Here is a 26,199-nt window from a genome sequence, read left to right as displayed (position 1 = left end):
TTTCATTATAATGTGCCCTTAATATGTCACATATTTGTCCTTAAACGATTAATATATATATAAAAAATATATTTTCAGTTATCAATTTTAGTTTTTAAAATATACACTCACCAGGCACTATACAAATACAATTTTGTCCTTAGAACAGCCTTAATTCGTTATGACATACATAAAATATGGAGACATTTCTTGAAGATTCTGATCCGTGTTGGTATGATTGTGTCACACAATTCTTGCTGATTTTTCAGGAGGACTTGTTTGTTTGGAAAAAACATTAGAAGATTAACTAATAGCGGTCTTAAGGGGAACATTCAGTATATAATGATATTTTCAGCAAGGCAATATATTGCGATTGTTTGAATAAAATATTAGAAAAAAACTGTTATAGTATAAAAAGTTCACACTGCTATCTTGTCTATTAACTTATAAAATATAATTGGTAGTGTTTTTGAAAATTGATACAGTATTGCAAAACAAAATACGACAATACGATATGGAAATTTTCTTACCCCACTAAAATATAGACGCTAAATACCAGTGCATTTGTGGCAGATGTTTTAATTTTTTTGCTGTCAAATCTTTGGGCCCTCAGTATCAGTCAGTATTATTAGGCAGACAGTGTATTGGCCGAGTTCTGATTACATTGCCCAGCACTGTAGGTCAGCAGGGGACGTGATCAAGCTCAAAATCTCAGAAATGAATGAAAAGGGTCTTGAAGGTCAAAATAAAGGAAATGACTCGAGTTTTACGATCCACAAGAAGACAACTACAGTGTTGTCTGTTAATGTATATTTTTCATGGCTCTCTGTTAGTAAACACTGAGCTGGACTTAGGGTAGCCACGGCGCTGTCTTCTCTATTCCACTGGGGTTTTAATGGGAACTTCTCTCTCTCCAGTACTCTTTTGGTTGGTCCCTCAGGGTCCTTTAATTGACTCCTGCTGTTTTTTTTTTCATATCTACATGATGATGTTTTACTGTGAGAGATCCCAAGGCTGTTTCCCATTCACTTTGTTAGCATGCTGTTCCTTCTCCTGATGAGAAAATAAGGATGTTTCCCATAGCAGGACGTGGTGACATTTAATTATTACATAAACATGCCGTGCATGAGATCATTGTTATTCAGTAATTGTATTGTCTCATGCTTATACACAGGCCTCGTCACGATCGACAGGCAGTGGCCCTTCATATTAGTCCAGTAAGGAATAGGAGGGCGAGGTCAGAGATTTATGTGTTTTTGTGTATGCGCGCACGTGTGTGGGTGTGATCTGAAGTCCAAGGTCCGGACTGTCGCCATTTTTAACTTGTGTTATGATTCAGTGCTATATCCTGTATACTTGTGCTCGGCGTGTCTTTAGTTTCCTCCCGTTCTTGTTTTTCCGCCAGTTCTTGGGCGTTTTTTCCCGGCCGCGTCCCAATTCACTAGCCGGGGCAGCAGTTTGCACAGATCTGATTGGTAGATGAGAGCGTTTGGAGATCTTACACCACACGTGATTGGTCTGTGAGTTTACTGCGCGCAAAGCATGTAAACCATAAAGACAAGAAAAGTTCTGTCGATTTAAATGAACACTGTCAAAATCCTTCTTAGAAGTTTATCGGTTTGGGTCCGCATTGGACAACATCTGGGTCCGGACCTGGACCGCGGTCCGCCTATTAGTGACCCCTGTTTTAGTGAGATAATTAATGTTAATCACTTCACTTGGTTTTCTTGTTGGCAATGGCTGCTCATCGCTCAAGTCTCATATGCTTACAATATTATGTATGTGTCTTCTGAGTGTACACACTACTGTGTATGTGTGTGTTCACTGCACAGATGGGTTAACGACAGAGGCCAAATTCCATTGGTATAGTGTATATGGTTATATTGTCTAAGTGTTTATTGTGTACAAATTATGTTATACAGATAAACGTATATATTTTTCGTAATGTCTGTCTTGAAACTAACTGTTATATGTGTGTTATATGTGTGTGTCTCTAGGCTGGGGCAGTCAGAGCTCGAAGGTACAGATCCATCACAACACCTGGCTACACTTTCCGGGCCATAATCTTCGCTGGATCCTGACCTTCACATTGCTGTTTGTGCATGTGTGTGAGATTGCAGAAGGAATCGTCTCCAACACGTATGCCCTACCACACCCAAACAGCTGCCCACACACCAAAACACACATACATTATACAATAAATTATGGACTAATCTCAAATCTAGAATGATTGCTATTCTAATGACTTTCTTGTCTGCTGAATGGTGTTCCTGTGATGAGTGTGCAAATTTGTCTGTACTTATTTTCTGATAGGTGGATGCAATCAAATCATTTGCATCTTTTTCTGCCTGCTTTTATGGGCTTCATAGCAGCTACCACATCAGTGGTTTATTACCACAATATTGAAACAGCCAATTTCCCCAAACTGCTTCTGGGTAAGTAGCTGAGTTCAGAGACCTGAAGAAGTTTAATTAGATCGCATTGGGGGTTTTTCTTGGGGGCTCATTTTGCTGGCTAAAACACTGACTTGCAGTTGCATATATTTTAGTAACTGTTTATAAGGTTTAAGGATTAGATTGTTAGATTGTATTAAATGTAATTTATTTTACTAGATTATCATTTAATTAATGTTTTATTTATAAATGTTTACTTCGGAAAGTTTCGTGTCATGCAAAAGTTTGGATACTCTATGTAAAAATCCTTGTTAATGTAAACTGACCTTTACATAATCGACAATGTGTGTATAGACCTTAAAAGAGTAATGTTTGTAAAAAGACCTAAGATTCTTAGAGTAATAGAGGCCTTTAAACAAAACTTACCAAATTCACAGCTGGCAACAAAAAGAATTAACAAGCTGAGATATGTGTTACAATTTGCTCATCATGCATAAAACAGTTAAAGGTGAAATAAATATATAAACTTACTTCTTTTTTTATTGTCATCTTTAAATCTATGTTTTTTTTAAAATCAAGTCATCTTTTATTTGCTTGTTATTGTCATTGGGTATTCTACTGTTGGTAAATGTCTTTGCTGACTTTTAACCTCTGTTCTTTTAACTGGCAGCACTGTTCATATACTGGGTACTGGCGTTCATCACCAAAATCATTAAGCTGTGGAAGTTTGCAGAAGAAGGTCTTGGTGTGGAACATCTGCGCTTCTGTATCACTGCAGTACTCGTGGTGCTGTATGGGCTGCTTATGGCTGTCGAGGTTAATGTCATCAGAGTCAGGGTGAGTGCTTCCTGGGACACTGTGACACACAGTACCTTTGGAATGAGTCTGTAACAGTTTTTATGAGGTGTGCTGTGGATTAGAGAGACTTTTATTGAGCATATTTTGCTTGACAGGTCAAGTTGTTCAAAGGATTTCTGCACTGAAACATTTTAAAATAACCCTGATCTATATGTGACAGCAAAACAAGGATTTTACTCAGATTTAACTTTTATTTTTAGTTTAAATATTTGTAAAGCCATAAAACTTAACCCATGCCATAAAAAGTTGCCCTTGCCCCTGATTTAGTTGTATAACTTGCAACAATAAATACAAGATACATAGAGAACCTGATGCAGTTAAAATAAGCCGAACAGTTTTTGTCTATAAATTGTTTCAGTAATCTCAGTCATTGGGTTTCATGTTTCCTGTCTTTTCTCTTTGCAGAAGTACGTGTTCTTTGCCAATCCTCAGCGAGTAAAACCCCCAGAGGACCTGCAGGATCTTGGAGTGCGATTCCTCCAGCCTTTTGTTAACCTCCTCTCTAAGGCTACGTATTGGTGGATGAACCCGCTTATTATTGGAGCTCATAAGAGACCCATTGAACTGAAAAAGATTGGAAAACTGCCCATTGCCATGAGGGCTCTAACTAACTACCTGCGGCTCAAAGATGCCTATGAAGAGCAGAGGGTGAGGCGATGGATCTGAGAGCACAGAGAGCATACATTTAATCATTACCTGTGACAAACTAGACAGCATACTGTAATACAAATGTGATTGCAATAATTTTTGTAATCATTTTTGGCTGTTTAGGATCTGCGATGTTCATATTGATTAGCTGCTGATCCCTTTATTTTATATTGAATGTTGTGTGTAATGTGAGATAGTGTGAATACAGTGAACAGTGATATGCCAGTAAAACTATCCTTAACCCTTGTGTGGTGTTCGGGTCTGTGGGACCCATTTTCATTTTTCATCAAATGATACAAAAAAAATATTTTTTCTAACACAAACTCATTGGCATTGGCTGATTTTTTGTGAAAAACATATATCAAAACACCTTTTCGATAAACACACACTGTACACCCCCCCCCCCCCCACATTGCTTCATTTGTAAATTTGAAACTAAACAAATTTTCTACTCATATCTTGAGTTTAATTCATTTTCTTTTACATTTTATTAAAAAACTAATAAAAAAAAAGGGTAGCACGTTTTGAAAGAAATGTAACATAAGAAAGGTAAAGGGCAAATATTAACCATGTAAGCTGTTTATATTGCTTGCAATTTAGGTGAAGCAAGCATGTGCGAAGCATTTTAATGTAAAATTGCTTAATTTTGCTGAATTAAAAACAAGTAACAAAGTAAACAAGTAACAAAAATATGAACACCACAAGGGTTAAGCATCTCACAACACAGTCTGTTGCTACACAATTCCGCAGCACCACTGTAGGACCACCACTGTTCAGATATTTACAGCAGTGACACTGGCCAGATACTCTCATGCCAACTGTATTAGTGTCATTATATATCTCCCAAATGATATGTGGTCAGTGGTGGTCCACTGTAAATTTATTACCTTTGTTCGAGGGGCTAGGGGGCTAATAAATTATCAGCAATGAAATGTAGCAATGAAAAAGGCTACAGAGTAACACTGTGGGCGTTCTCGATTAAATTGTTCAATGAATATTTTTTGACAACTCAGTGTGTTTAATTATCTTGTAGCTAAAAGTTCATACCTGATAATAGCTCTTAAGTCTAAATCATTTTTGTGTGTGTGTTGGTTCACAGCAGAACACAGAGGACCTGGACAAAGCACCGTCCATTTGGAGGTCTATGTACCGAGCCTTTGGTCGCCCCATCCTCCTCAGCAGCACTTTTCGCTACATGGCTGACCTACTGGGCTTTGCAGGTCCACTCTGTATCTCTGGAATCGTAGAACACATGGACAACAAGACAGAGGTTGTCACAATGAACAAGGTGTGCTGATTTGTGTGTTTTTTTTGCACGTGTACATTTGTAAGTATAAAAGAGGAATCCTCTACTTCTAGTCATTAAGTTCTATACAGTTTGTGTGTATGCATCCGTGCTGTACAAAAGTATTCAACCCTCTTTGAAAAGTCATCAGATTTGTATAGATAGATTTGTCCCAGGATTTTCAGGAAGGTTGGATGGTGCTTCTGGACCATAGTTTTCAAATAGTGCCAAAGGTTTTATATAGATTGATAACTGGACATTAACTTTTGTTAACTTTTGTTGTAGAACATTCTTTTTTTTCCCTCAACCTGTGTTGTGTGACCTTGTGCTTAGGTGCAAAAAATTGTGCAAAAAAAAAAGCACTAAGGTGATCTTTAATCTAAGGTACAGTTTTGTAAATTGCTTCACATGTAGCCAGATTTGCTTGTTTTTTAAATGAAACCAATGTACTTTTAATTACATGAACCTTACTAAATGATATAATACTAGTCAAATGCCCATCTTGACATTTTCTCAGTCAGGTTTATGAGGTAGAGTCACCTGGAATGGCTTTCAATTAACTGCTGTGCAGAACTCGTCAAGAATTAATTACTTGATTTCATGTGTTTCAGAGCATCAGTTGTGTTGTGAAAAGGTAGAGTAGGTATACAGTGGATAACCCTATTTGTGTAATGTTCTAATCCATATTATGGCAAGAACTTCTTAACTAAGTAAATATATAATACAAGGTCAGTCAATCTGAAAAATTTAAACTTTAAAAGTATCCTCAGAAGCAGTCGCAAAGAGCAAAGACCCCCCAGCCTCAGAATCCGCAAGTTAACAGCACACCAGATAAGAGCCACCTCAATGCTTCACAGAGTACTTTTAAACTTACTAAATTATTTTTTATGTGTTTGTGAGAAGGTGAGTACAAACTTTAAGCTGTTTGTTCACTGTATACGTCAGGAAAAAAAATCAGTGTTTAATTGAAGTGTGACTAAATCTAATGATTTTATAAGGGTTAAATACTCTTACTACAGAGCTCCGTATACACTGATACACTAATAAGTAAATTTAAACTAACGTCAAGACACTGAGGTATACACATCATTGCCTAAAAAAGCATTGAAAATATGATGTATAGCCAAGCCCATATGAACCTGCTGACACTCCACATCCCATTAGATGTTTCCATTGTGTTTTTTACTTGAAATTGATTTTATGTAATTAAATAACACTATCAGCTGTATTCTTCCTGTATTAGACAAGCTCTCTTTCTCTCATGTCCTGTTTGAAGTGCATCCAAATGATGGCAGTGTATGATCTCATTGACTGACGTGTTATCAGGGGGAGCCTTATCTTCTCCTCTGGTGTCATCTAGCCCTGATTCAGTTCTGACATCACATCCAGCAGTTATATTAGCAGTGACAATAACACAAGTCTCGATGTGTTATTCTGAATATAAATGTTCCTCACACGTCCAGAGTGGTGATGTTTTCTCACTCTTGTTACCATCATGTATCAAGTCATGCGATGGAAGATAAGCGCACTTATTTGGTTTATTAGATGAAATAATAATCGACTGCTGGGAGATACTGATGCAGTGTAATAGAGACTATTATTGCAGACAGAGAAAATGACATCACCATGGCCACAGACAGAATTGCATAATGGACATTGTAGTTTACTGTGGTCCTTTTTTTTAGTCTTTGAGCTGATGAGATAGTGGGGTTGGGATGGTTAACAGGTCTGTGTGACATGGAAAATTCCCTAGTCACTTCACACTCTCTCATACTCACTTGACACACACTCTGGTTTGTGCCAGTGGGGCGACAGTCTATTATCAAGCGTCAAAAACATGTTTTTATGGAGCTCTGAGTTTTTTATAAGAAGTCTCTGTATTTTAGTATGGGTGTGGGTGTATTGTAAAAATGCTTTATTACAGTATCTTGGCTTTAAATAAGAGCAAGGGACTTATCTTGCACCCTGCGCAAGGTGCGTTGTGATGCTCATTGCTATCTTACACCGCCCCCCCACTAGGGCTCCAAAATATATTGTTTAAGCATCATCATCACGATGTGCGCATGCGCAAAAGTCAAACACTGTTTTGATTTTTGACACAAGAAGTAGATACACAGCGTTGTCTCTGTCTCTGTGTGAGTGACAGGCTGCTGCTGCCTGAGAAGCACAAGGGGGAAGGGGAGTGCGAGGAGGGTCATGCGGTTCCTCGTGTTTATTCCTACACGAGGAACCGCATGACCTCCATCCACGTGGTTAGGCCTGTGCTTGTAAACATGTGTCGAAAGCTGTGCACCTCAGTCCAGCACAGTTTTGCAAAAATATTTCCAGTTACAGCTGAATTCACGCTTTTAAACCCCCCAAAAAAACCTGCATTGTTTAATATCACGATATATATCGTCAAAAAAAGAACATTAGCAGTGTAAAATTTTTCCAATATTGTGCAGCCCTACTGCCAACAGTCTGTTTTCATACCTTGCAACCACACCGTTTAAATAGCAGTGAATATATCTTATGATTATTTCTGGCATATTGCAATTGTCAGTTATCCATTACTATCTTGGCAACACAGACACACCTTGTGCACACACTTCCCCTCGTTTCACACACACAAGGATGCGCAGCAGTGCAAGAAACAACTTTTCCTTTAACAATAAACAATATGCTTAATAAATAATATTGTTGTTCCTGTAAATGACCTGCTTGCGCACCTTCACAGCGTGAACCAGCAGATCAGTTTCCTCTTTGAGAAATGCAGAAGCCCTGCACTGTTAAAATAGCAATGTGCCAAAGACCAAGTGTACCTGGCTCTTAAAGGGAACGACACACTAACATGCTCTTAATAAGGTCAGTACTGATAGTAGGTTCTAGATAGATTGGACATTCTATTTCTGTTCTGCAGACATTTATCATTCTTTGTACAAAAGTGTCATGTGTGTAAGGGTAATACGTCAAAACCCATAGGAAACCTAAACTACTCTCATGTCTCATGACATTTTGTCCTTTTTCACTGTATTTAAACCTGTTCCACCAGAAATATCAAGTGTATTTTACATTTTTAATTATAAACTTTTTATTTTAATGCATCGTTTTTGTGCTGTCCTGTAAGACAGAGGATCTTCCGTTTGGGGTGTACTTCATGTCCTCCACACAGCTGCTGCAGAACACGTACGTCCTGGCTGTGCTACTCTTCCTCGCTCTGATACTCCAGCGCACCTTCCTGCAGGCATCTTACTATGTCACCATAGAAACTGGCATTAACCTACGAGGAGCGCTTCTGGTAAGAGATAAGAAATTTGATTGAATGAATATTAAGTAAAAATCCTTTGGTAATAAATCAGATTAACATAATTCATCACTTATTGCCTATGCAGTTGATCAGCCAAGACAAAAGTGTTAATGGACTAACTACCTTTGAGAGTCAGATAAAAATAAATGTAATCGCTACTAGGGTTGGGCGATGGGGCTGTTTTTGCGATTTCCTTGGTTAGTATGTCAGTAGGACAAATGTTTAACGTTTACAAATCATGTTTTTGTACTTGCTTTGAACCATGAGCGAACAGTTACTGAAAATGCCTGGTTTCAGGTACCTAGTTCCAAATGTTCCTAATGGAAAAGCCAAAAAGCTGAAAGGAATTGAGTTGAGTATTGTAAGCACCATGTAGTAGAAAAGCACCATTAAAATTTCACCAACCTTATGTCTGTAAATACAGGCTCAGATGTTTATGTAAAATAAAAAAAAACTAATTTCTTCTTTCATATCATTAACTAAATGGTTATATGTCGAGGCAGTTGTGGCCAAAAGACGGTATGCAGGATGTGTTTTAAGCTAGTTAAGAAATGTTTTTGTTTGTGTTTTTTCAGAGATTTGTTTTTGTGACAGCCTAAGCACTATATTTGTTTATATCATTATCCTTGGGTCTCCGATTTCACATTTTAGGAACACTTTTTTGACACCAAGCATGTTTTGGCTAATTGACTGCATCAGGGACAGGTCATAATTCATGTGAATTATACTGTTCCTTTAAGTGATGTATTAAAACTTTGTAAATCAGCTCATCTTAAAGCACTCTATATATAGCACCAGTTTCTAAGCCTTTAATTGATGAGCACATAGTCTTGTATAAAGATTTTGTCATGATTAAGTCCAGCAAAAGCAGTAAACAACTCTTGTTACTGTGGTATGTTTACACTTTTCCAGGCAATGATTTACAATAAGATTTTGCGCCTGTCCACTTCCAACATGTCCATGGGAGAAATGACTTTGGGCCAGATCAACAATCTGGTTGCCATCGAGACCAACCAGTTGATGTGGTTCCTTTTCCTGTGCCCGAACTTGTGGGCAATGCCTGTGCAGGTAAGTGAAGTGCTGTAATCTGTATAGCCCTTTGTAGGTTAATAATACTGTTAGTTGAAGCAACAAAAGCATTTAAAACATATTTTGGAGAACAATTGCTAAACAATATATTATATTAAAATATTACACACTAGTGTCCGTCAGTCTTTGAGGCCAAATGCTTGTATATGTGAAGATGAAGTCACAGAATGCACTCCTCCCTTATTTTTCCCTTCATTTTTCTCCAATTTTCATGACTGCCAATTCCCACCCACTAGCTAGGACTTCCCATATCGCATGATGCTACCAGAGCTGTGAGGGAGAAGGCTAGCATGTGCTTCCCTCCAGACATTGGAGGCCAGCCAACTGCATCTTTTCTAACTGCATCTTTTTCATCCAATTGTGTTACATCAGTTAACAGACATCTGTGAGGCACAGGGTTTAAAAGGTTCAATGAAATTGTGTCATTTTGCGTAAAAAAAAAAACAGAAAGCGGCAAATCAGTGACAAAGAAATGAGAATAAATGAGAATAAATGATTTTATTCACAAAAAAATAAAATTTTTGACTGGAAAGTCACTGAGACCCCATTTACACATCAAAACATGTTGTGATCTAATCAAGACCACAATTATTTTTTTGTTTAAAATATAATCCATCTCAGTTAGGATTTTATGAGGGATCAGTTTAAACAACCAAAAATCCAGGGTTAAATGTCTAAGCACCTGACTGACTGTTTACGATCTGACCACTTGAGATGCAAGTTATTGCACCTGACCTGCTGAGGCATGAACTCCACACAACCTCCTGTGATATCTGTCACCAAGACGTTAGCAGCAGATCCTTTAGGACCTGTTATGATGTGGAGCAGCCATGAATAGCTCTTGCCATCCCAAAAAATACCACAGAAAATGTCTTTTCATTGTGCCACAGTATACTTTCTGTTAGTTTAACTCCTTAAATTAAACCTGAAAGGCTTATCTCATTTGTTTAATGTCAAGTCCAGTGTGGTGGCATGCAGAGCCCAAATCGTGAAGATTGTCACTGTTGAGTTATTGCTGGACCTAACTGTATATGTCTAGGCTTTTTCAAAAGATTCTGTGTAGACTAATAATGATCTCTCATCCTCTCTTAGATCATAATGGGTGTGATCCTGCTGTATTATTTGTTGGGGTTCAGTGCACTGATAGGTGCGTTAGTCATCGTGCTGTTGGCCCCTATTCAGTACCTCATCGCCACCAAACTGGCCGACACACAGAAAAGCTCGTTGGTAAGTCTTGCAGTGTTTGCTTGGAGTGTGCAGTTTTTTTTTCAATCTTAGTTTGGTTCTAATAGTTTTTTTATTGTTTTACATATAATCAGTGATAAACATGAATTATTATTGCTTAATTCACAATTATCTGAATGCCTTGTCTGTCAGGACTACTCAACAGACCGTCTGAAAAAGACCACAGAAATCCTGAAAGGCATAAAGCTGTTGAAGCTCTATGCATGGGAGAATATATTTTGTGACAGTGTGCTGGAAACCAGAAGCAAAGAGCTAACCTGTCTCAGGACCTTTGCCTTCTACACCTCCATGTCCAGTAAGCAGACTTTAATTATGCTATATAGAATAGCGTAAAGCTGTCAATATTATAGTGGCTCTCATCTTATACCATGCTTGTTCCTGTCTCTAGTATTTATGAATGCTGCCATCCCCATTGCGGCTGTGTTAGCGGTAAGCCAATCACATTAATTATCTTGTCTGTGCTCTTAGTACACAAATCACTGTGATGTTCTAATAATTGTGAATGCACTTTCCTTTTAGACGTTTGTTACGCATGCATACATTAGTCAGTCCAGACTGAGCCCAGCTGAGGCATTTGCCTCTTTGGCACTCTTCCACATCCTAGTGACACCGCTCTTCCTGCTGTCCACTGTGGTCAGATTTGCGGTCAAAGCTTTGATCAGGTGATTACATCTTATAAAGTTTGAGCTAAGGACAAATGTCTGTCTTTAACTGAAGATGAACTCAGTGTACATTATATACTTGTTTGTGTGTGTTTGTGTGTGTGTGTGTGTGTGTGTGTGTGTGTAAGATATATATATAGTTAAGTTATGTATTAATGGTCTTTGGCATGTTCCTTGCAGTGTCCAAAAGCTTGGCGAGTTCCTGCAGAGCGAAGAGATTGGCGATGACAGCTGGAGAAATGGAGATATGCCTGTGTCTCTAGAGTCCTGCAAGAAACACCCAGGGGCTGTATGTACACACATACACACATACACATGCATCATCTCTTAAAATTTGAAAGCCTAGGATTCCATTACTACTTGAAAGGTCATGGCAGTCATTTTGACTATTAAGACAGTGTTGAGCTTACACGCATTGCTGTCTTATCTAGAAGTTCAAGTTCAGGTTTTGATTACTTTTCCTGTTCACTTTGCACAGCTTTGGGACAGTCGATTCAATTCTTTATTACAGTTTTCCTGTTATTGGTGCCTGATTTTTTGTCTTAGTTTGAAGCTCCCTTTCATGTCGTCAGGTCTCTGAAACATTCTGAAAATCTAATTGTTCACTTTAGTTGTGATATTTCTGTTCTATCCATCTTATCTTATTTAGCATAAATGTGTGTCTAAATGTGCATAAGCCCCTATTTAATTAATACACTCAGTTTCTTTAAGCTGCACCTATTGCTGACAAAGATGTACAAATGCCTGTACACAGCTTGTCTTGTTCATGTAGGAAGTATGCATAGAATAGGACTCTCTGGAGCAGATAAATATGAACCTATTGAAAAGGGAAGGCAGATGTCCTTCTTTAACAGACAAACCTAACGATGTAAATAACAGGTGAGGTAAATCAGGTGTGCTTAAACATGAAAAGCCCGAAACTGTGCGGGAATCTGGTTCCCTAGAATGGCATTTGCCTACTTCTTACCTATTGGCACAATACCTGATGCCAGGCTTGGGCAGAGGGATGTAAATCCCCAAGATACAATATCTTGTGCACTCTAATGCGTTTGTCACTGAATAAAAAATTGCCATACTTTTTTAGTATTTCTAGTAGAAAGCATTATAGTAGAAAGCATTCCCTAGACAGAAGAGATATTTATTTCAGCAAAAGCAAGATCATTTGGAATATGGAACAAATATACACCTATAATGTATGGTATATAATGTATATTCTGGACATATAATGTATACATATGGCTGTTACAAGATTCCCAAACATACTTTCTATTATAAATACTCTTTTATTAAAGTGTAATCTAACAGTCAATCATTTTATGGTGGATTTATTTGGGGTCTATTTATTTCTAGTCCAGTAAGTACAATAGTGACACACATAGTAAATGCTGACATACACACTGTATGTGGGAAAAACACTGACCTACATTTTGTTACAAACAACACAATATAATATCCACTCCAGCTGCAAGGCATTGTAGAATTAATGGAATTAGTTGTCCTGTGTAACTCAATACAAAATAACTAAGCTAAAAATAATGAACAATGCCTTTTGCTCTTATGCATTAAACCAAACTAACTGATACATGGCATTGGTTGTGGTGAAGTTATGGTCATAGGCTTATCTGTGTCTGCTCTAGAGTGTCCTATACTTCTAGCTGTGCCTTTCTGTGGATCTGTGCATTCTGTGCGTCTTTCAGACATTTTGTCTTCACATCAAAGTGACTACATTTTCTGATAAAAAGGGTTCAGCATACTGTTCAACATGTAATATGTTGCTTACTTTTTTGTTTTTGTTTTAAAGCTTTAGGAAAGGAAATTGTATGCATTGATGTAAACAAATAATACAAATTCAATAATCACTATTTGCCACACATGCATTGAAAAATCTGATATCTGCACAAAATCAGATTTCATCAGTAATCTAATCACTGCATTTACATACACTTGGGTAATCAGTTAATGCCAAATTAATGCCAAGTCTCTGTAGGTTTACACAAGGCAGGCCATCATCAGATTTTTTTACTTTGTAAGCAGAGAATAATCACAAAAGCATTTGCTGTAAATAATAGACTACTTTTAAGACAGAAGAGCCCTATTATCACGATATGGATTTTCAATATCATGATATTTCTGTGTCACGATATATTGTGTACAATATAATATTGCCCACCCCTATTTCTAATAAAACACCACGCTGATTTTACAGCTGTGTCTATATTGCTGGAAAAACAGAGATAATATTTAAAGAACAAACGAGTGTCTGATTATTGAGATTAAATTCAGCACTTTTTTAGGGAATTTCTAAATTGCATTTCTAGGCCTTTAATTCATTCTCAGGAATATGAGTTTGCTGTTTAGGTGATCACTTAAATAATCAGATAAAAGCAAAAATCCAGTTATATTATTTTTATGATGTGATTATTGAGTGCATGTGAACGCACTGTAAATGAATAGAAATATGTTTTATATACTGTGGTGCCCTTTACAGATTACAAGTTGTTGCTTTCTTTATCATACTCCCATTTTTCAGATTATCAAACAAACCTTAATATCAGACAGAGATGAACTGAGTAAATACAAAAAGGTTTTAACTGATGATTTCATATATTAAGGGAAAAAAGCAGCCCATATCTAGCCCCAAAGTGAAAAAGTATTTCCCCCATGAATTAACTGTGCTTAACTATTTTGGGAAAGTCTGTGTTATTTGCGATAAAGAAACATGAGATTTTTAGTCATGGTGTCCAGCCCAAACTGTAAGCAGAGCTTCTATTAGGGTATCATTCCTGAGCTGAGTGAGAATCCATTAACGTGCTAAGGAGGAGTGCCTCTAGGCCGTAGATAGTATGTCCTCAGCTGTTCCCTGGGAGAGGAAACTCTGTCACATTCCCTCTCTCAGAAGAGGAGATGGGCCAGAGTGAAGGGGAGATGAGGTAGAAGAGGAGGGAGAAAAAGGAGGGAGAAAGTAGAGGGAGAAAGAGGCCACAGGAAAAAAAGGAGGAATAGCTAAAAGGCTAGAAGATTCAGACCACCCCCTACTTAAACAAAAGTTAAAAAATTAAACTGTCACACCCAATCAAACCTTGTTGAATTAATGGACTGTGTGATTTTACATTTTGATTATGGAAAATGTAGCAGAGACCTCAAAAATACATAGAGTGAGCATAAGACTAACATAGGACAGTTTACATTTGCAGTGCAATTGCATTTGCTGTTTCTTAATGTACCTCAACACAATTTTTTTTTCATGATTTACACGATTAAGTATATCATCATGTATTAAGAGTTTTTAAAGGCTGAGTAAACTGGCTAAAAACCTCATCACAATATGTTTAGCTTTTCTTTTGAAAGAAGAACTTGTGTTCTTCACAAAACAATTTTGATAATTCAGCTTTAAAAGTTTTTGGTAATATTTTTAACCCAGGTTTCATGCTCCATCACTCTTTTCTGTCTCTCTTGTTATGTTTGTGCAGAGAAATAGGAAGCAGCCACTGCGCTATCAGATGGACAACTACGAGCAGCCCCTGCGCAGGCAGCTGCGCCCCACTGAGACCGAGGATGTAGCCGTCAAGGTCAGGGGTCACCATCCTCCACACGACCGCATCAGCTCTGATTCCCAGGCTGTTCACACACACACACACACACACACATGCTCACACACACATTCACACAGAGCACATCCTGCCACTGAATTAAAAGGGTCTGCTTGTTCTCATCGCAATTGCTTTTAACCTTCGACCCACGTACGTGTCACATCCGACGGGTTAGTTTGCTCACACAGTGCGTGAGGACGTTCACATTCACACATTCACGTGACACAGGAAGGTGTTGTGCAACCTTTTCCATTTGAAACATTTCTTTAACCTTTAGCAGTCACAGATCAGCAGTGATATGAATTCATGTTCAATTACGGCTCATTGAAGCAAAGATGACTTAAAGAAATGCATGGCATCACTATAATTTCTTTCACTTTAAATTATACATGCTATTACATTATAGTACTGTATCAAACTACATACTGTAAATGACTCTGGGCTTCTATGGAACTTTAGTACTAGTAATAGCACTGCTTTAAGTAAAGTTAGTTTTAGTTCTGCTGTCTTCTTAACCCCCAGCCAGAAAGATGTCTAGAATTCTCATGAGAAGACCAAAAAAATGACAATAACAAAATTGGATGGTCATTTGTTTTATGGTTTGTTTTATTTTGTTGTTCTTCTGGCTCTGGGTCCCTGTAGGGTCCACTTCCTTTAACCCTCCCAGTGGACAGCTCGAGCCTCTTAACTAATGAACCCAACAGCAACAAATGCACACAACACGCTCACGAGTGCTCGCCAGTCTCCCACACTCAGCCATGTCACATCCGCTCACTTGGTTATAGTTACACTTTTAATCTGCCCTGACATTTCACTCCTCTGTTCTCAAACGCTCTCCTCTCTCTCTCTCTCTCTTCCTCTTTTCCTCCCTTTTTCAAGCAGCGCTCCCAGCTGCTTTTGATTGTTCACTTTGCCCTTTTCCCAGTGAACTCTTTAGCCTAGCTCAGATCTGGCCCTTGCTCGGCTCTGTGATGGATTGGAGCGTTATCGTTGTCATAAATAAACATTCGTTCCCAGAGCAAGAATAACCGTCCTGCTAGACGTGAGCTGGAGGCTGTGAGGTGGTTCGCCTGCAGGGATTTGAGATCCTTTTAGGTTAAACTGTGGCATTCGTCTATTTAACTGTTAAGTCTGCTATGCCGTAATGTTGTGGTTGCACTCTTTATTAACATAAATGTCTACATTGCACAGCCACCATAGACTTTTGTATGGGGTCATTGTCCTGCTGGAAGAACCCAGTTGTGCCTGAGGTAGCCCTCCCTCATCATTATTTTGTTCATTTTTAAAGAGTACCAGTGCCGTTGGCAGCAAAACAGCCCTAACAGCGTAATACCACCACCAACAGTTGGCAAAATGTTCTTAGAGTTAAATTCCTCACCTTACATAACTTTGGACATTGTGGTCAAACAGTCCTATCCTGTTTTACGTCTTTTGTCTGTGTGGTTCAGTTTGAGTTTGCAGTCATTAAAACCAGAGAAACAGTTAGAATCTATGTCCTTTAAATCGGAAAAATAAAAAAATGGTCGACCGTCCTTTAAACCAGAGAAACAGAGAGAGTATTCCATCCTTTAAGCCATAGAGATAGGAAGAGTCTACCATCATATAAACCAGATAAACAGATAATCTTCCATCCTTTAAACTAGAGAAACAGAGAGAGTATTCCATCATTTAAGCCATAGAGATAGGAAGAGTCTACCATCCTATAAACCAGATAAACAGATAATCTTCCATCCTTTAAACTAGAGAAACAGAGAGAGTATTCCATCCTTTAAGCCATAGAGATAGGAAGTGTCTACCATCCTATAAAGCAGATAAATAGATAGTCTACCATCCTTTAAACCAGAAAACCATGTTGAGTCTTCAGTCTTTTAAACCAGCTGCAGACTTTAGTTGATTTTGGAGCAGTGGCTTGTTTCTTAGACAGTAGCTGCTTAGTCCATGGTGAAGTAAAGCTTGACTGTAAACAGTGACTAGTAACTTCCAATTAATTGCAGCTCTGTGTCTTGATGGTTATTGGCTTGTTTCTGACCATCCAAACCAATTTGTTACATATGATACTAGATTTCAGACCATGGAAGTTTTAGAAGTGGCTACACCTTTCAATAAGTTGTACATAAGTTTGATACTTCCTAAATGATTCACTGTAAAACTGTAATGTAAAACATAAAGAACACATTACTTTAATATCTTCCAACTTTAGTATAATCCCAGTATAAACTAAGGCATCTCAAATAACTCCTTTCTCAACATGTAGTGTACTTCATGAATTTTGGCTTCTACGCACAGATAGTGCTCTACCTGTCCTGCAGGGAATTAACAGATGGCTGAAGCTAAGCTCACTTTTTGTCAGACAAATTATGCACTGTGTGAGTACAGGAGCAGTTATTTTATGACCTACATTGTGTCTTTGTTGGGGTAAGAGGGCCATTTGCGACTATGTCCTAGTGTGGGAAAACAGAGATATAACACAGAGATGTGACGTTCAAGGCAAGGGTTTCTCAATTAAACACGGCTGCCTTATGATACTATCATTATTATTTGACAATGTAATTAAATGACTGCAGTATAGTCTGAGGTAACAATTCTAAGTTGCTTTGCAACATTAGCATGTTCAAACTGAACTCCTTTTGTATTACCACACTTATGATTAAAGATTAAATACACTCATTATAAAAAAGTAGTTTTACTGAGTAGAAAGTGTTGGATTGTAATGCTATTCAGAAGGCAAGTGAGAGTTACCAGAAACAGTAAATGTGTATTCATTAAAGCTACACGTATAGAATTAGTCTGTAACATGTGTAAAGAAACATACTAGACATCTGGTCAAGTTTCCTGATCAGGTCCTGCAGATTTTGTGGTAGGGGAGAAGTGTGGATAGCGTAAGCACTTGAAATGGCAGCAGTATGTGGATGAGCATTGTTCTATTGAAACAGTGCACTGGAGTGTGCACTCAGTAAAGGATTCAAGGAGACTTTATTGTCATTCGCATCACATGTGGTACATGAGGTGGAACGAAATTGAATCTCACAGTCCAGTTTACACCCAAGAGCTGTTGTTAAAATAGATAAATATAGATAAAATAGATGACGAAATAAATAAACACAATAAAATAGAATAGAACAAATAGATATTAAGATAAATACACAAAAAAATAGGGAGAGTAGGCAGGTAGCAGTTACATGAGCAGGGCCACAGGTTGCAGGATATACAATTAACATAATGTAGGACTGTCTGTAATGAAGACCAAAGGTGATCTGGCATCGTACAAAATTCTACCCCACACAATGACACACACAGAATGGTTGGTTGTCTCTGCCAAGGCCTACTGTTGTTCTCTTGGCATGTTGTGTTACACACTGTTCTGTATGTATATCTCAATAACAATTGCTCAAGTTTTTATCACTTATTTTTTCCTGGTAACATTTACCATCCCTTTGAATAGCATTGTAAACCAACACTTTATTTTGGGTGCAACATTTTTTTTTATATATTTATTAAAACAAATATTTGAAGTATATGTCATAATTGTTGTTGCATGATTTACAATGATTTTACAGTAGGTAAGGTATTGACTCTAGTAATGAACTCATACTTTGTAATTTTCTCTTTCTTCAGGTAAACAATGGCTACTTTACATGGGGAAGCAACTTGTCAACATTGTCAGACATCAACATCCGTATCCCCACAGGTAATTTGACCCATTAACTGTTCTTGTCTACCAGCGGTGTGCTTTTTTCTCTGTCTCACTGCTCTCCTTCAGGGCCGTGACCCCTACGCTACTGCCTTTAAAAACATCCCAGCTATTCTATTAAACACAACTCCCCCTTGGCCAGCTCTGCGCAGTCCTGTTTATGAATAAGGAACAGTCCTGTGCATCTGGATTTGACCATGCTGACCAGTTTTTGAGGACTGTAGCTCTGGACAGTTTGTTCTGACCGATATCGTAAGTGTGTTAACCATAATAGTCCATTTCTGAAGTTGGGCTTAAGAAATTGCCAGAAGCAGATGGGCTCTTGCTGAATGTTGATTCCCCTAAAGATTTTTCCTTCTGCTCTGTTGTAAGGAGGGCTCCCTCCCCCTAACAGCCCCTTCCCCCAGCTCTTCACCAAGTCCCCCTTGACTTATTTATTGTGGTTCTCATGGCCTGAGCCCTTTACAAAGCTGTCTTAATAAATTCAGTAAATTCACAATTTTGGATAACTTGTTTAATTAACTTATTTATTATTTGTAGGTGGAAAGGGAAGGAGCAAAATGATCCCTCTCAATAATTTGTACTGAGCAGCCAGTCATAGACTTTTAATTTAGACAGTTCCTGAGTGATTCACTGCATAACTGTTATAGGTCGATATAAATATGTAAAGTTTTTAACCACTTACTATGTCCTACTATTTTTTTAAGCAAAGCAGCTGTCCAATACATATGATAAGCCAGAATCAACTCTGACGCATTTACCCTTTCTGTCACTGGCCAGATAAATTTAGTATTAAATGTAGCTGTTAATCAAAACTGGGTCTGAACGAGTATGTTCTTTATGGAAACCACTGTGAAACAATTACTAGTCATCTTACTGCATCCTATTAGAGAGAAGTAGACAGGGAGAGGTAAGGTTTGTACTATGAATAAATGCTTTAAGGACTGATTATATAATATAAGAGCTTTTACATTTTAGGGGCACTGAATGCAACAGATGCTGTAAAGGGGAATGCAGACACACCGTATATAAACACATTAACAATCAAACACAAGGGTTATGTTGGTTAAGTGTGCTGGTGTAAACTGTTATGCAGATGCACTCCTTATTTCTGTTGTATTGCATCTTTATTCCATCATATATCATCAAAATGGATTTTGAGGTTTGTGTATCATTACATCATTAACATTCCATTACATTTTTTTGTCCTAAGTGTGGCACACTCACCTATGACTGAGGTGTAATACTGTATAACTCCACTTGAAATTCTCTGCAAAATGCCTGCGCTCCACAGGTCAGCTAACCATGATCGTGGGCCAGGTGGGTTGTGGGAAGTCCTCACTGTTGTTAGCCATGCTGGGAGAGATGCAGACCCTCAGTGGAAAAGTCTACTGGAGCAAGTAAGAGATGTTTTTATATTTGAACTAAGAATGTTTAACCCTAGCAGATTAGGAGTTTGCCTACTGGTGCATCTAATGCTAATCAAAGGTGTTCTATGTGGCAAGACCCATTTCATCTTACCACTAATTTGCTGTATGTACCACTGTGTACATACTGAAGTGTGTGCTTATGTGTGTATATGTGAGTGTGTGTGTACGTGTGCTCCATCTTGCCCATTGCGCTGATGAAGACTATAATCTGGGTATAGTAAGTGTTTTTGCTTCTTTTTGCCTGTAAGCACTGCTCTGCATGTGTGTGTATGTGTGTGTGTGTGTGTGTAAGTGCATGTCTTTGTAGTTTTAGCTGTACAGTCAGCCTAACTTAAGCGCTCCATTTCAGTCCTCCTGAATCAGTTGGACTTGTTGACTGTTTATCAGTACTAACAGTATCTACACTCTCTTTTGTCTCCTGTCACTGGTAAGAATGTAAAAATGCTTGTTTCTCCATCTTTCAGTCCATTCTGAGGATGGTCTCTGATTAGCATTTGCCAAGTCCAACAGTGTGACATTAAGATTGTAGCTTGTAGTGTTTTTTTTTTCACTTAGATGAATCACTTTAATCATTTATTTGTTTAATGTCTGGATTATTGAGAATGTTCTCATTGCTTTTGAGGAGTACTTTACAAAGCTCTAATCAGGAATTACTGAAGCTAGCACAACACAAGCTGGTAAATGACATCATCTAACTAAAAAAACACTGCTCTAATGACACAATGAAGTTAAATAATTTCCACATGAATAAAATATATACGAAGTTTGCTTTTTATTAGAAACACCTACCATATAGGGACAGCTAACAAAATCTAACATATAAATGTTACAAATAATCCTTGACTGGCCAGTGTTTCAGAACAGGAACAGTGAGCATCTACAATCAGATATTTGGGAGAGACTTGAATTGGAGAGGCTTGAAATAGTGGTCCAAATCACTGGCCACATGCAGTAAATGTGATGATCGCGCATTAATGTGATCTGTATGAGAAAAAAAAAAAAAAGCAGCTGCTCCTCAGGCCACTGAAAATGTCAGTACAGGTCGTGATCAGACTGAATAGCCTCTTAGAGCTTAGTAGACAGGTTTGACACCCCTGCACTAGGATAATCATATTAAATGTTAACAATTATTGACTGTAACCCATCTGTTGACGCACAAATTAGCAGTGCTCCTTTATCCCATCCATCAATAGTAAAAGACCCCAATTAGTCCACAGCTGACCTGGGTGGTGCCACAGGAGTGACACTAGCATGGTAGTGGGAAAGGCATTTATGCGGTGCTGATATGGAGCCGGGCCACTTTTGGACATCTCAGTTTTTCTGCTTTGTTGCAAAACTCCAAAACTCATGGATAGCTTGTAATTGAAACAAATTCTGCAAGGGAAAATGTACTAACATTTACAAGTGATTACATGAGCTTTACTCTCAAAGAATAAATATTGATAATATATTATTAAAAATATATTATATAAGCAATTAGGGTTGGGCGATTTTCACAATTAATTCGATTAATTTGAATTGCAGTTTTAATTTGATTTAAAAAAGGAGTAATCGTGCTTTAAAATAAAGACATTTTCTTTTTATTCTAAAATATCTGAAAATGCTAATCATAGCCGAAATGTTTTTCTGTCTTACCTTGGTTACTGACGCCTCCCACAGATCAACACGCGCATATTTTCTAAACATTCCTCTGAGGACTGAGCCCCTCTGTTTCTAAAAACTGCAGTGTCATCACTCTCTAGTGAGGATTAATTGTGAAAAATAATAATGATTCATTTAATGTTTCTTCTGTTACTCGTTTAGTGCATTATTTCTCAATTTTTAGTCACAAACCCATGTTCTAAAGTATAATCCAGCGTCCGTTAGTGTGTGCTGTGTGTACACAAGGTCACCACATACTATATTGGCTTGTAAACAACGTTTTGAATCATTGATTCACTCAATGAGTTGACTTAATCCAAAGCATCTAAACCTAGTTTTGATCCATTTCTTTGTCATCTGTAGTTTGATTTTTAGTAGGGGGGAAATTATAATCGAAAATCAGTTTTTTTTTTGGTCCTTAATCGCCCGACACTGTAAGCAGCTGTTGGATTTACTAAAACTGATGGTAAATACTAACTGTGTTGTTTGATAACTGGAAAAAGCTTATGGAATTCTTATTCTAATGTTAGAAATTCGGCCTTCAGGAACCAGGTGTCCGATTCAGGAGTCAGGAGACGGCTTCAGAGTTGACTTGAGTTTATTGACACACACAGAGAGTATGGGTACAGCTCACAGTCGATCAAAACCAATCTAACTAGGGATATTTTGAGGGGGCATTATATACATTGGATCCTGCTTTGAACACTGCAGGGTGGTCACTTTAATGGGGGTCTCAAATTAGCATAGAAACGATGTGGGTCCCTGCAGAGATGAATGGTCAGAGATAGTGGAAGATTGACACCTCAACTTTTGTAGCAGACATGATGGAGCCACAATTGGGGGAATAGGAGAGGGTGAAAGAGTTAAAGTATAATTTGTTATGGGCAGAATTTTATTAATTCCCCCTTTGATTCTCCCAAATGGAGAATCACACAACTACATTATTACTAAAAATTAAAAACATATGTACAATAAATTGTCATATGTATAAACAATTAAAGGGCTGTAACTATACAACTGTAATTGTACCATAAATGTCAGAAAAGTTGATGTAACCAAGTATTGGAGCTGTTTATGGCTGTTACTTGGTCTTAAAATGTTCCTGAAGAATAATGAAGAAAGTTTCAGTAGTTGTCCATGGTTTTCCCAGAGGCTTGCTTCCATGTGGTGATGTCTCTTCTTACATCACAACTTCAGCTTGTGAGCAGCCACATTGTGTGTGTGTGTGTGTGTGGATGTCCATGGCGATTGCTTCAATGTCAGTGAAAGGCAAGCCATCTGGGAAGTCCACTTTGAACCTCAATTGTCTTTTCAACTGTTCAGGCTTGCATCCGACACGTCACAAATTGTTCTCGCCATGCTGGATTGGCTGGAGCACTGTCTGGCTCCAACAGATCTGTAACAGAGGAAACACTGAGCAGTAAATTGTTCATTGATGTTGATTATGTATTTTTTTTGTAGTTTATCTGCTTATCCCCACTGTCTGTCCCTCAGAAGAGGCTGCTATGATAATGTACAGTGTGTTGAAATCTTCATCCCAAAGGGTAACCCCCATGAAAATAGAAATCATGGTTCTTCCTTGGGACTCTGAACAATTACCCACCTCTTCTTTTACTGACCCTAGATCTCAGTTCTGGGGTACAAGCAGAAACTAACAAAACTCAATGAGACATTCTCATCTAAATAGATTGTTTCATGTTTCCTCACCATGACCCATTGACCAGAAATAACAAGACATTTGCTCTAATCTCGTTAGTTGTCCGAGTTTTCTTCTCACCACAGGTGAGAAAACTATTTGTATTACCCTACTGTGACCAAATTGTGCTTTTAAAGCTAGTGTTAGCTTCCCCTTTGATCCAGAATCCATCTGGATCACTTAATACTTTAGTTAAACCATATTCAGAGTTCCACAGATCAGGAACTCAAACTACAGGTTGTAGCTGAAAAGAATATAAAACTTAAATTGTATAATTGATCGTATAGTGGTTTATTCAGTGTATAACAATTTTAAATTGATCGTATAGTGGTTCATTTTATCTAAATGCAATAACTACATCACCTAAAGTCTGCAAAAACTTTGTTTGGTGCATTATCTCTAAAATTGTGCAACACAACATAACTTAATCAGGACTGGTCTCAAGTCCCTTGCTAGTAAGAAAACAAAACAAAATAGTTAAAAAGTGCACTTAAATATATTATTAACATGCTACTTAGCTTATGGTAAGCTCAACCTGGATGGTAAATTCAACTTATGTTCATAAGAATCTTAAGATTCTGCTCTGAGATTTGAAACCATCAAAATCCAGTTCTTAAAAACAAAAAGCACAAATATGAGTTTAAGTAGCAGGACAAATTAACTTAAGCCAAAGCAGGAGAAACTGTTGAAATCCCTGTGACTCCCTGTAGAGCACTGAATATCAAAGATAACTGCCCTGTGACACCCTGTAAAGTCTTGACTATCAGTGGTATCTGTTCTTGTGAAATCCCAGATGGGCTTCCCCGTGAAAACCCACCAAAAGAATTTCCCATTGTGCTGTCTCTAGAACTAGCACCCATTTTGCGTCTATCTGCCTGCTTTTTACGACAAACTTGAGAAAAGTGACCAATTCTATGGCAGTAGTGGCACTCTTTTTTCTGATTAGAAAATTGTTGATTGGAACCCAAGTTTGATCGATTGTTTGTGAGGATGTGTATGGATGCAGGAACATGGTTTGGTTCAAGATCCACATCCAAACGGTCCAGTTCATTCTTAAGATCAACCCACTTAGTATTCCTCCAGTTTGGAACAGAAGTCACCAGAGCTTGTCTAAGATCTGTTTGTAGTGACTCAACCAGCTGTCTAAAATGGGGACCATCAGTTGTATTGTTGATGTTATCAGCATTGTATTGGCTGATACCTGAATGACGCAGAAAAACTCTTTCAAACCTCTCACAGAAGTCTGCTGCAGACTCTCCCTTTCTATGTCTGCAGTTGGTAATCTGCCCCCAATCAGTTGTTTTACGACATTTACATTTAATCCAGTCCTCAAAAGCTTCCCACCCTTTGTCAAGGTTCTGGCCTTTGTCACCCAAAGCATTTGACACCTTTTTAGCAAGTTCTCTACCATCTGTGATGTTAAGAACTTGACTAGCAATGGCTACTGCATCATTGGGATGTAGTGAGTACAAATTCCTTTTCTTATGAATGAGGTCAATGAAGTCGAGCCCCATTTCCCTTGGAGGTTTAAACTCTTTGTGTCCAAAGTTGCTGCATCTTTGCAAGGAATGTGCCCAATTTCTAGTCTGGTTTCACCACCTGCATTTATCCTATTACGTACCTCAGAGGATACAACAGTTACAGGTCTCATTTTAACACAGATTGGAAAATGTGTTTTACCAGTAGCATGGTCAGAATCTTTATCTGATGACACAGATTCTGACCCATCAGAGAGGTCACTCTCAGACAATTCAGGATACAGCCTGACTGTTACTTGAGGATTTCCATCCTCTTTGTAACACGGCTGACCTGGAGTAGGGGCAACAGTCAGAGAACACTGAGGCCCTGACTTTGACTTAAGTTTGGCATGTTGCTGTTCAACTACTGTCAATGTTTGCTACAGTTGCTTGCATGTGCTCTGGGCATGTTTGGTAGCAGTTTTATGCCTTCTACACTCGCTAGTTAGCTCTAAGACCTTTCCTTCTGCTTCTTTTAACTTTTCATCCATAGATTTCAACTTGCATTCCCAGTAATGCTTAATAACAAAAAGACATTCCTTAACTGAGTTGTGCTTGAGGCTGTAACCTAAAGCTGTTTTACACTCAGCAAGAGTCCATTCTCTATCAGCAGAGAAACCTTTGGATGAAAAGTACTGAGTTAACTTTTGCTCACAAATATGTTTCTTCCCAATGTCACTGATTACACTTTCAAAATCAGAATCAGACCATTGTGGCATTTCAGTCCCTCCCTTAACTAAGGTGCTGCTTTTATAGTTAAGAGGTTTAGCGAGATTCTGAATGTTTTGGCCTTTAGCAGACATGGTGAGAAAACAAGAGAACAAAACCAAGCTTTCTGAAACAATAGCAAAACAAAGACACTACCAGCAGATACCAACAAACTGTACTTCACAGAGGACTACAGCAGTAAGTTTCAACACTAACTAAGTAAAACGTTTCTCTTTGTTAGAGAGGATCCCAGTAACAAATCCTAAGTTTACAGTTGTAACAAAACAAAACATCTCTCAGTTCAGAGAGGATAACAGTTACTAATTCTGATCTTCTAGCAGTAACAAACAAAACATCTCTCAGTTCAGAGAGAATAACAGTTACTAATTCTGATCTTCTAGCAGTAACAAACAAAACATCTCTCAGTTCAGAGAGAATAACAGTTACTAATTCTGATCTTCTAGCAGTAACAAACAAAACA

The 26,199-nt window shown here is 38.0% G+C and overlaps 1 protein-coding gene across 7 annotated transcripts in view; it reads left to right on the top strand.

The window, feature by feature from the left end:
- The window catches only part of abcc9 (ATP-binding cassette, sub-family C (CFTR/MRP), member 9), a 61,330-nt gene that overhangs the window by 4,889 nt on the left and 30,242 nt on the right, over positions 1-26,199 (top strand). For 5 of the 7 annotated variants that reach the window (XM_049474229.1, XM_049474230.1, XM_007229727.4 and 2 more), the window contains exons 4-18: positions 1,977-2,118; positions 2,293-2,414; positions 3,043-3,209; positions 3,636-3,878; positions 4,978-5,166; positions 8,270-8,440; positions 9,362-9,517; positions 10,631-10,765; positions 10,916-11,078; positions 11,172-11,212; positions 11,303-11,445; positions 11,626-11,734; positions 14,916-15,014; positions 18,651-18,723; positions 20,021-20,126. In XM_049474229.1, the coding sequence (XP_049330186.1) occupies positions 1,977-2,118; positions 2,293-2,414; positions 3,043-3,209; positions 3,636-3,878; positions 4,978-5,166; positions 8,270-8,440; positions 9,362-9,517; positions 10,631-10,765; positions 10,916-11,078; positions 11,172-11,212; positions 11,303-11,445; positions 11,626-11,734; positions 14,916-15,014; positions 18,651-18,723; positions 20,021-20,126 (2,059 nt within the window). The remainder of the gene's footprint in view (positions 1-1,976; positions 2,119-2,292; positions 2,415-3,042; positions 3,210-3,635; positions 3,879-4,977; positions 5,167-8,269; positions 8,441-9,361; positions 9,518-10,630; positions 10,766-10,915; positions 11,079-11,171; positions 11,213-11,302; positions 11,446-11,625; positions 11,735-14,915; positions 15,015-18,650; positions 18,724-20,020; positions 20,127-26,199) is intronic. The other 2 variants (XM_007229731.4, XM_022671264.2) reach the window with 1 other exon arrangement.

The sequence above is a fragment of the Astyanax mexicanus genome, chromosome 2 (genome assembly GCF_023375975.1).
Source record: "Astyanax mexicanus isolate ESR-SI-001 chromosome 2, AstMex3_surface, whole genome shotgun sequence".
Taxonomy (NCBI): domain Eukaryota; kingdom Metazoa; phylum Chordata; class Actinopteri; order Characiformes; family Acestrorhamphidae; genus Astyanax; species Astyanax mexicanus.
This window is presented reverse-complemented; position numbering and strand designations above follow the sequence as displayed.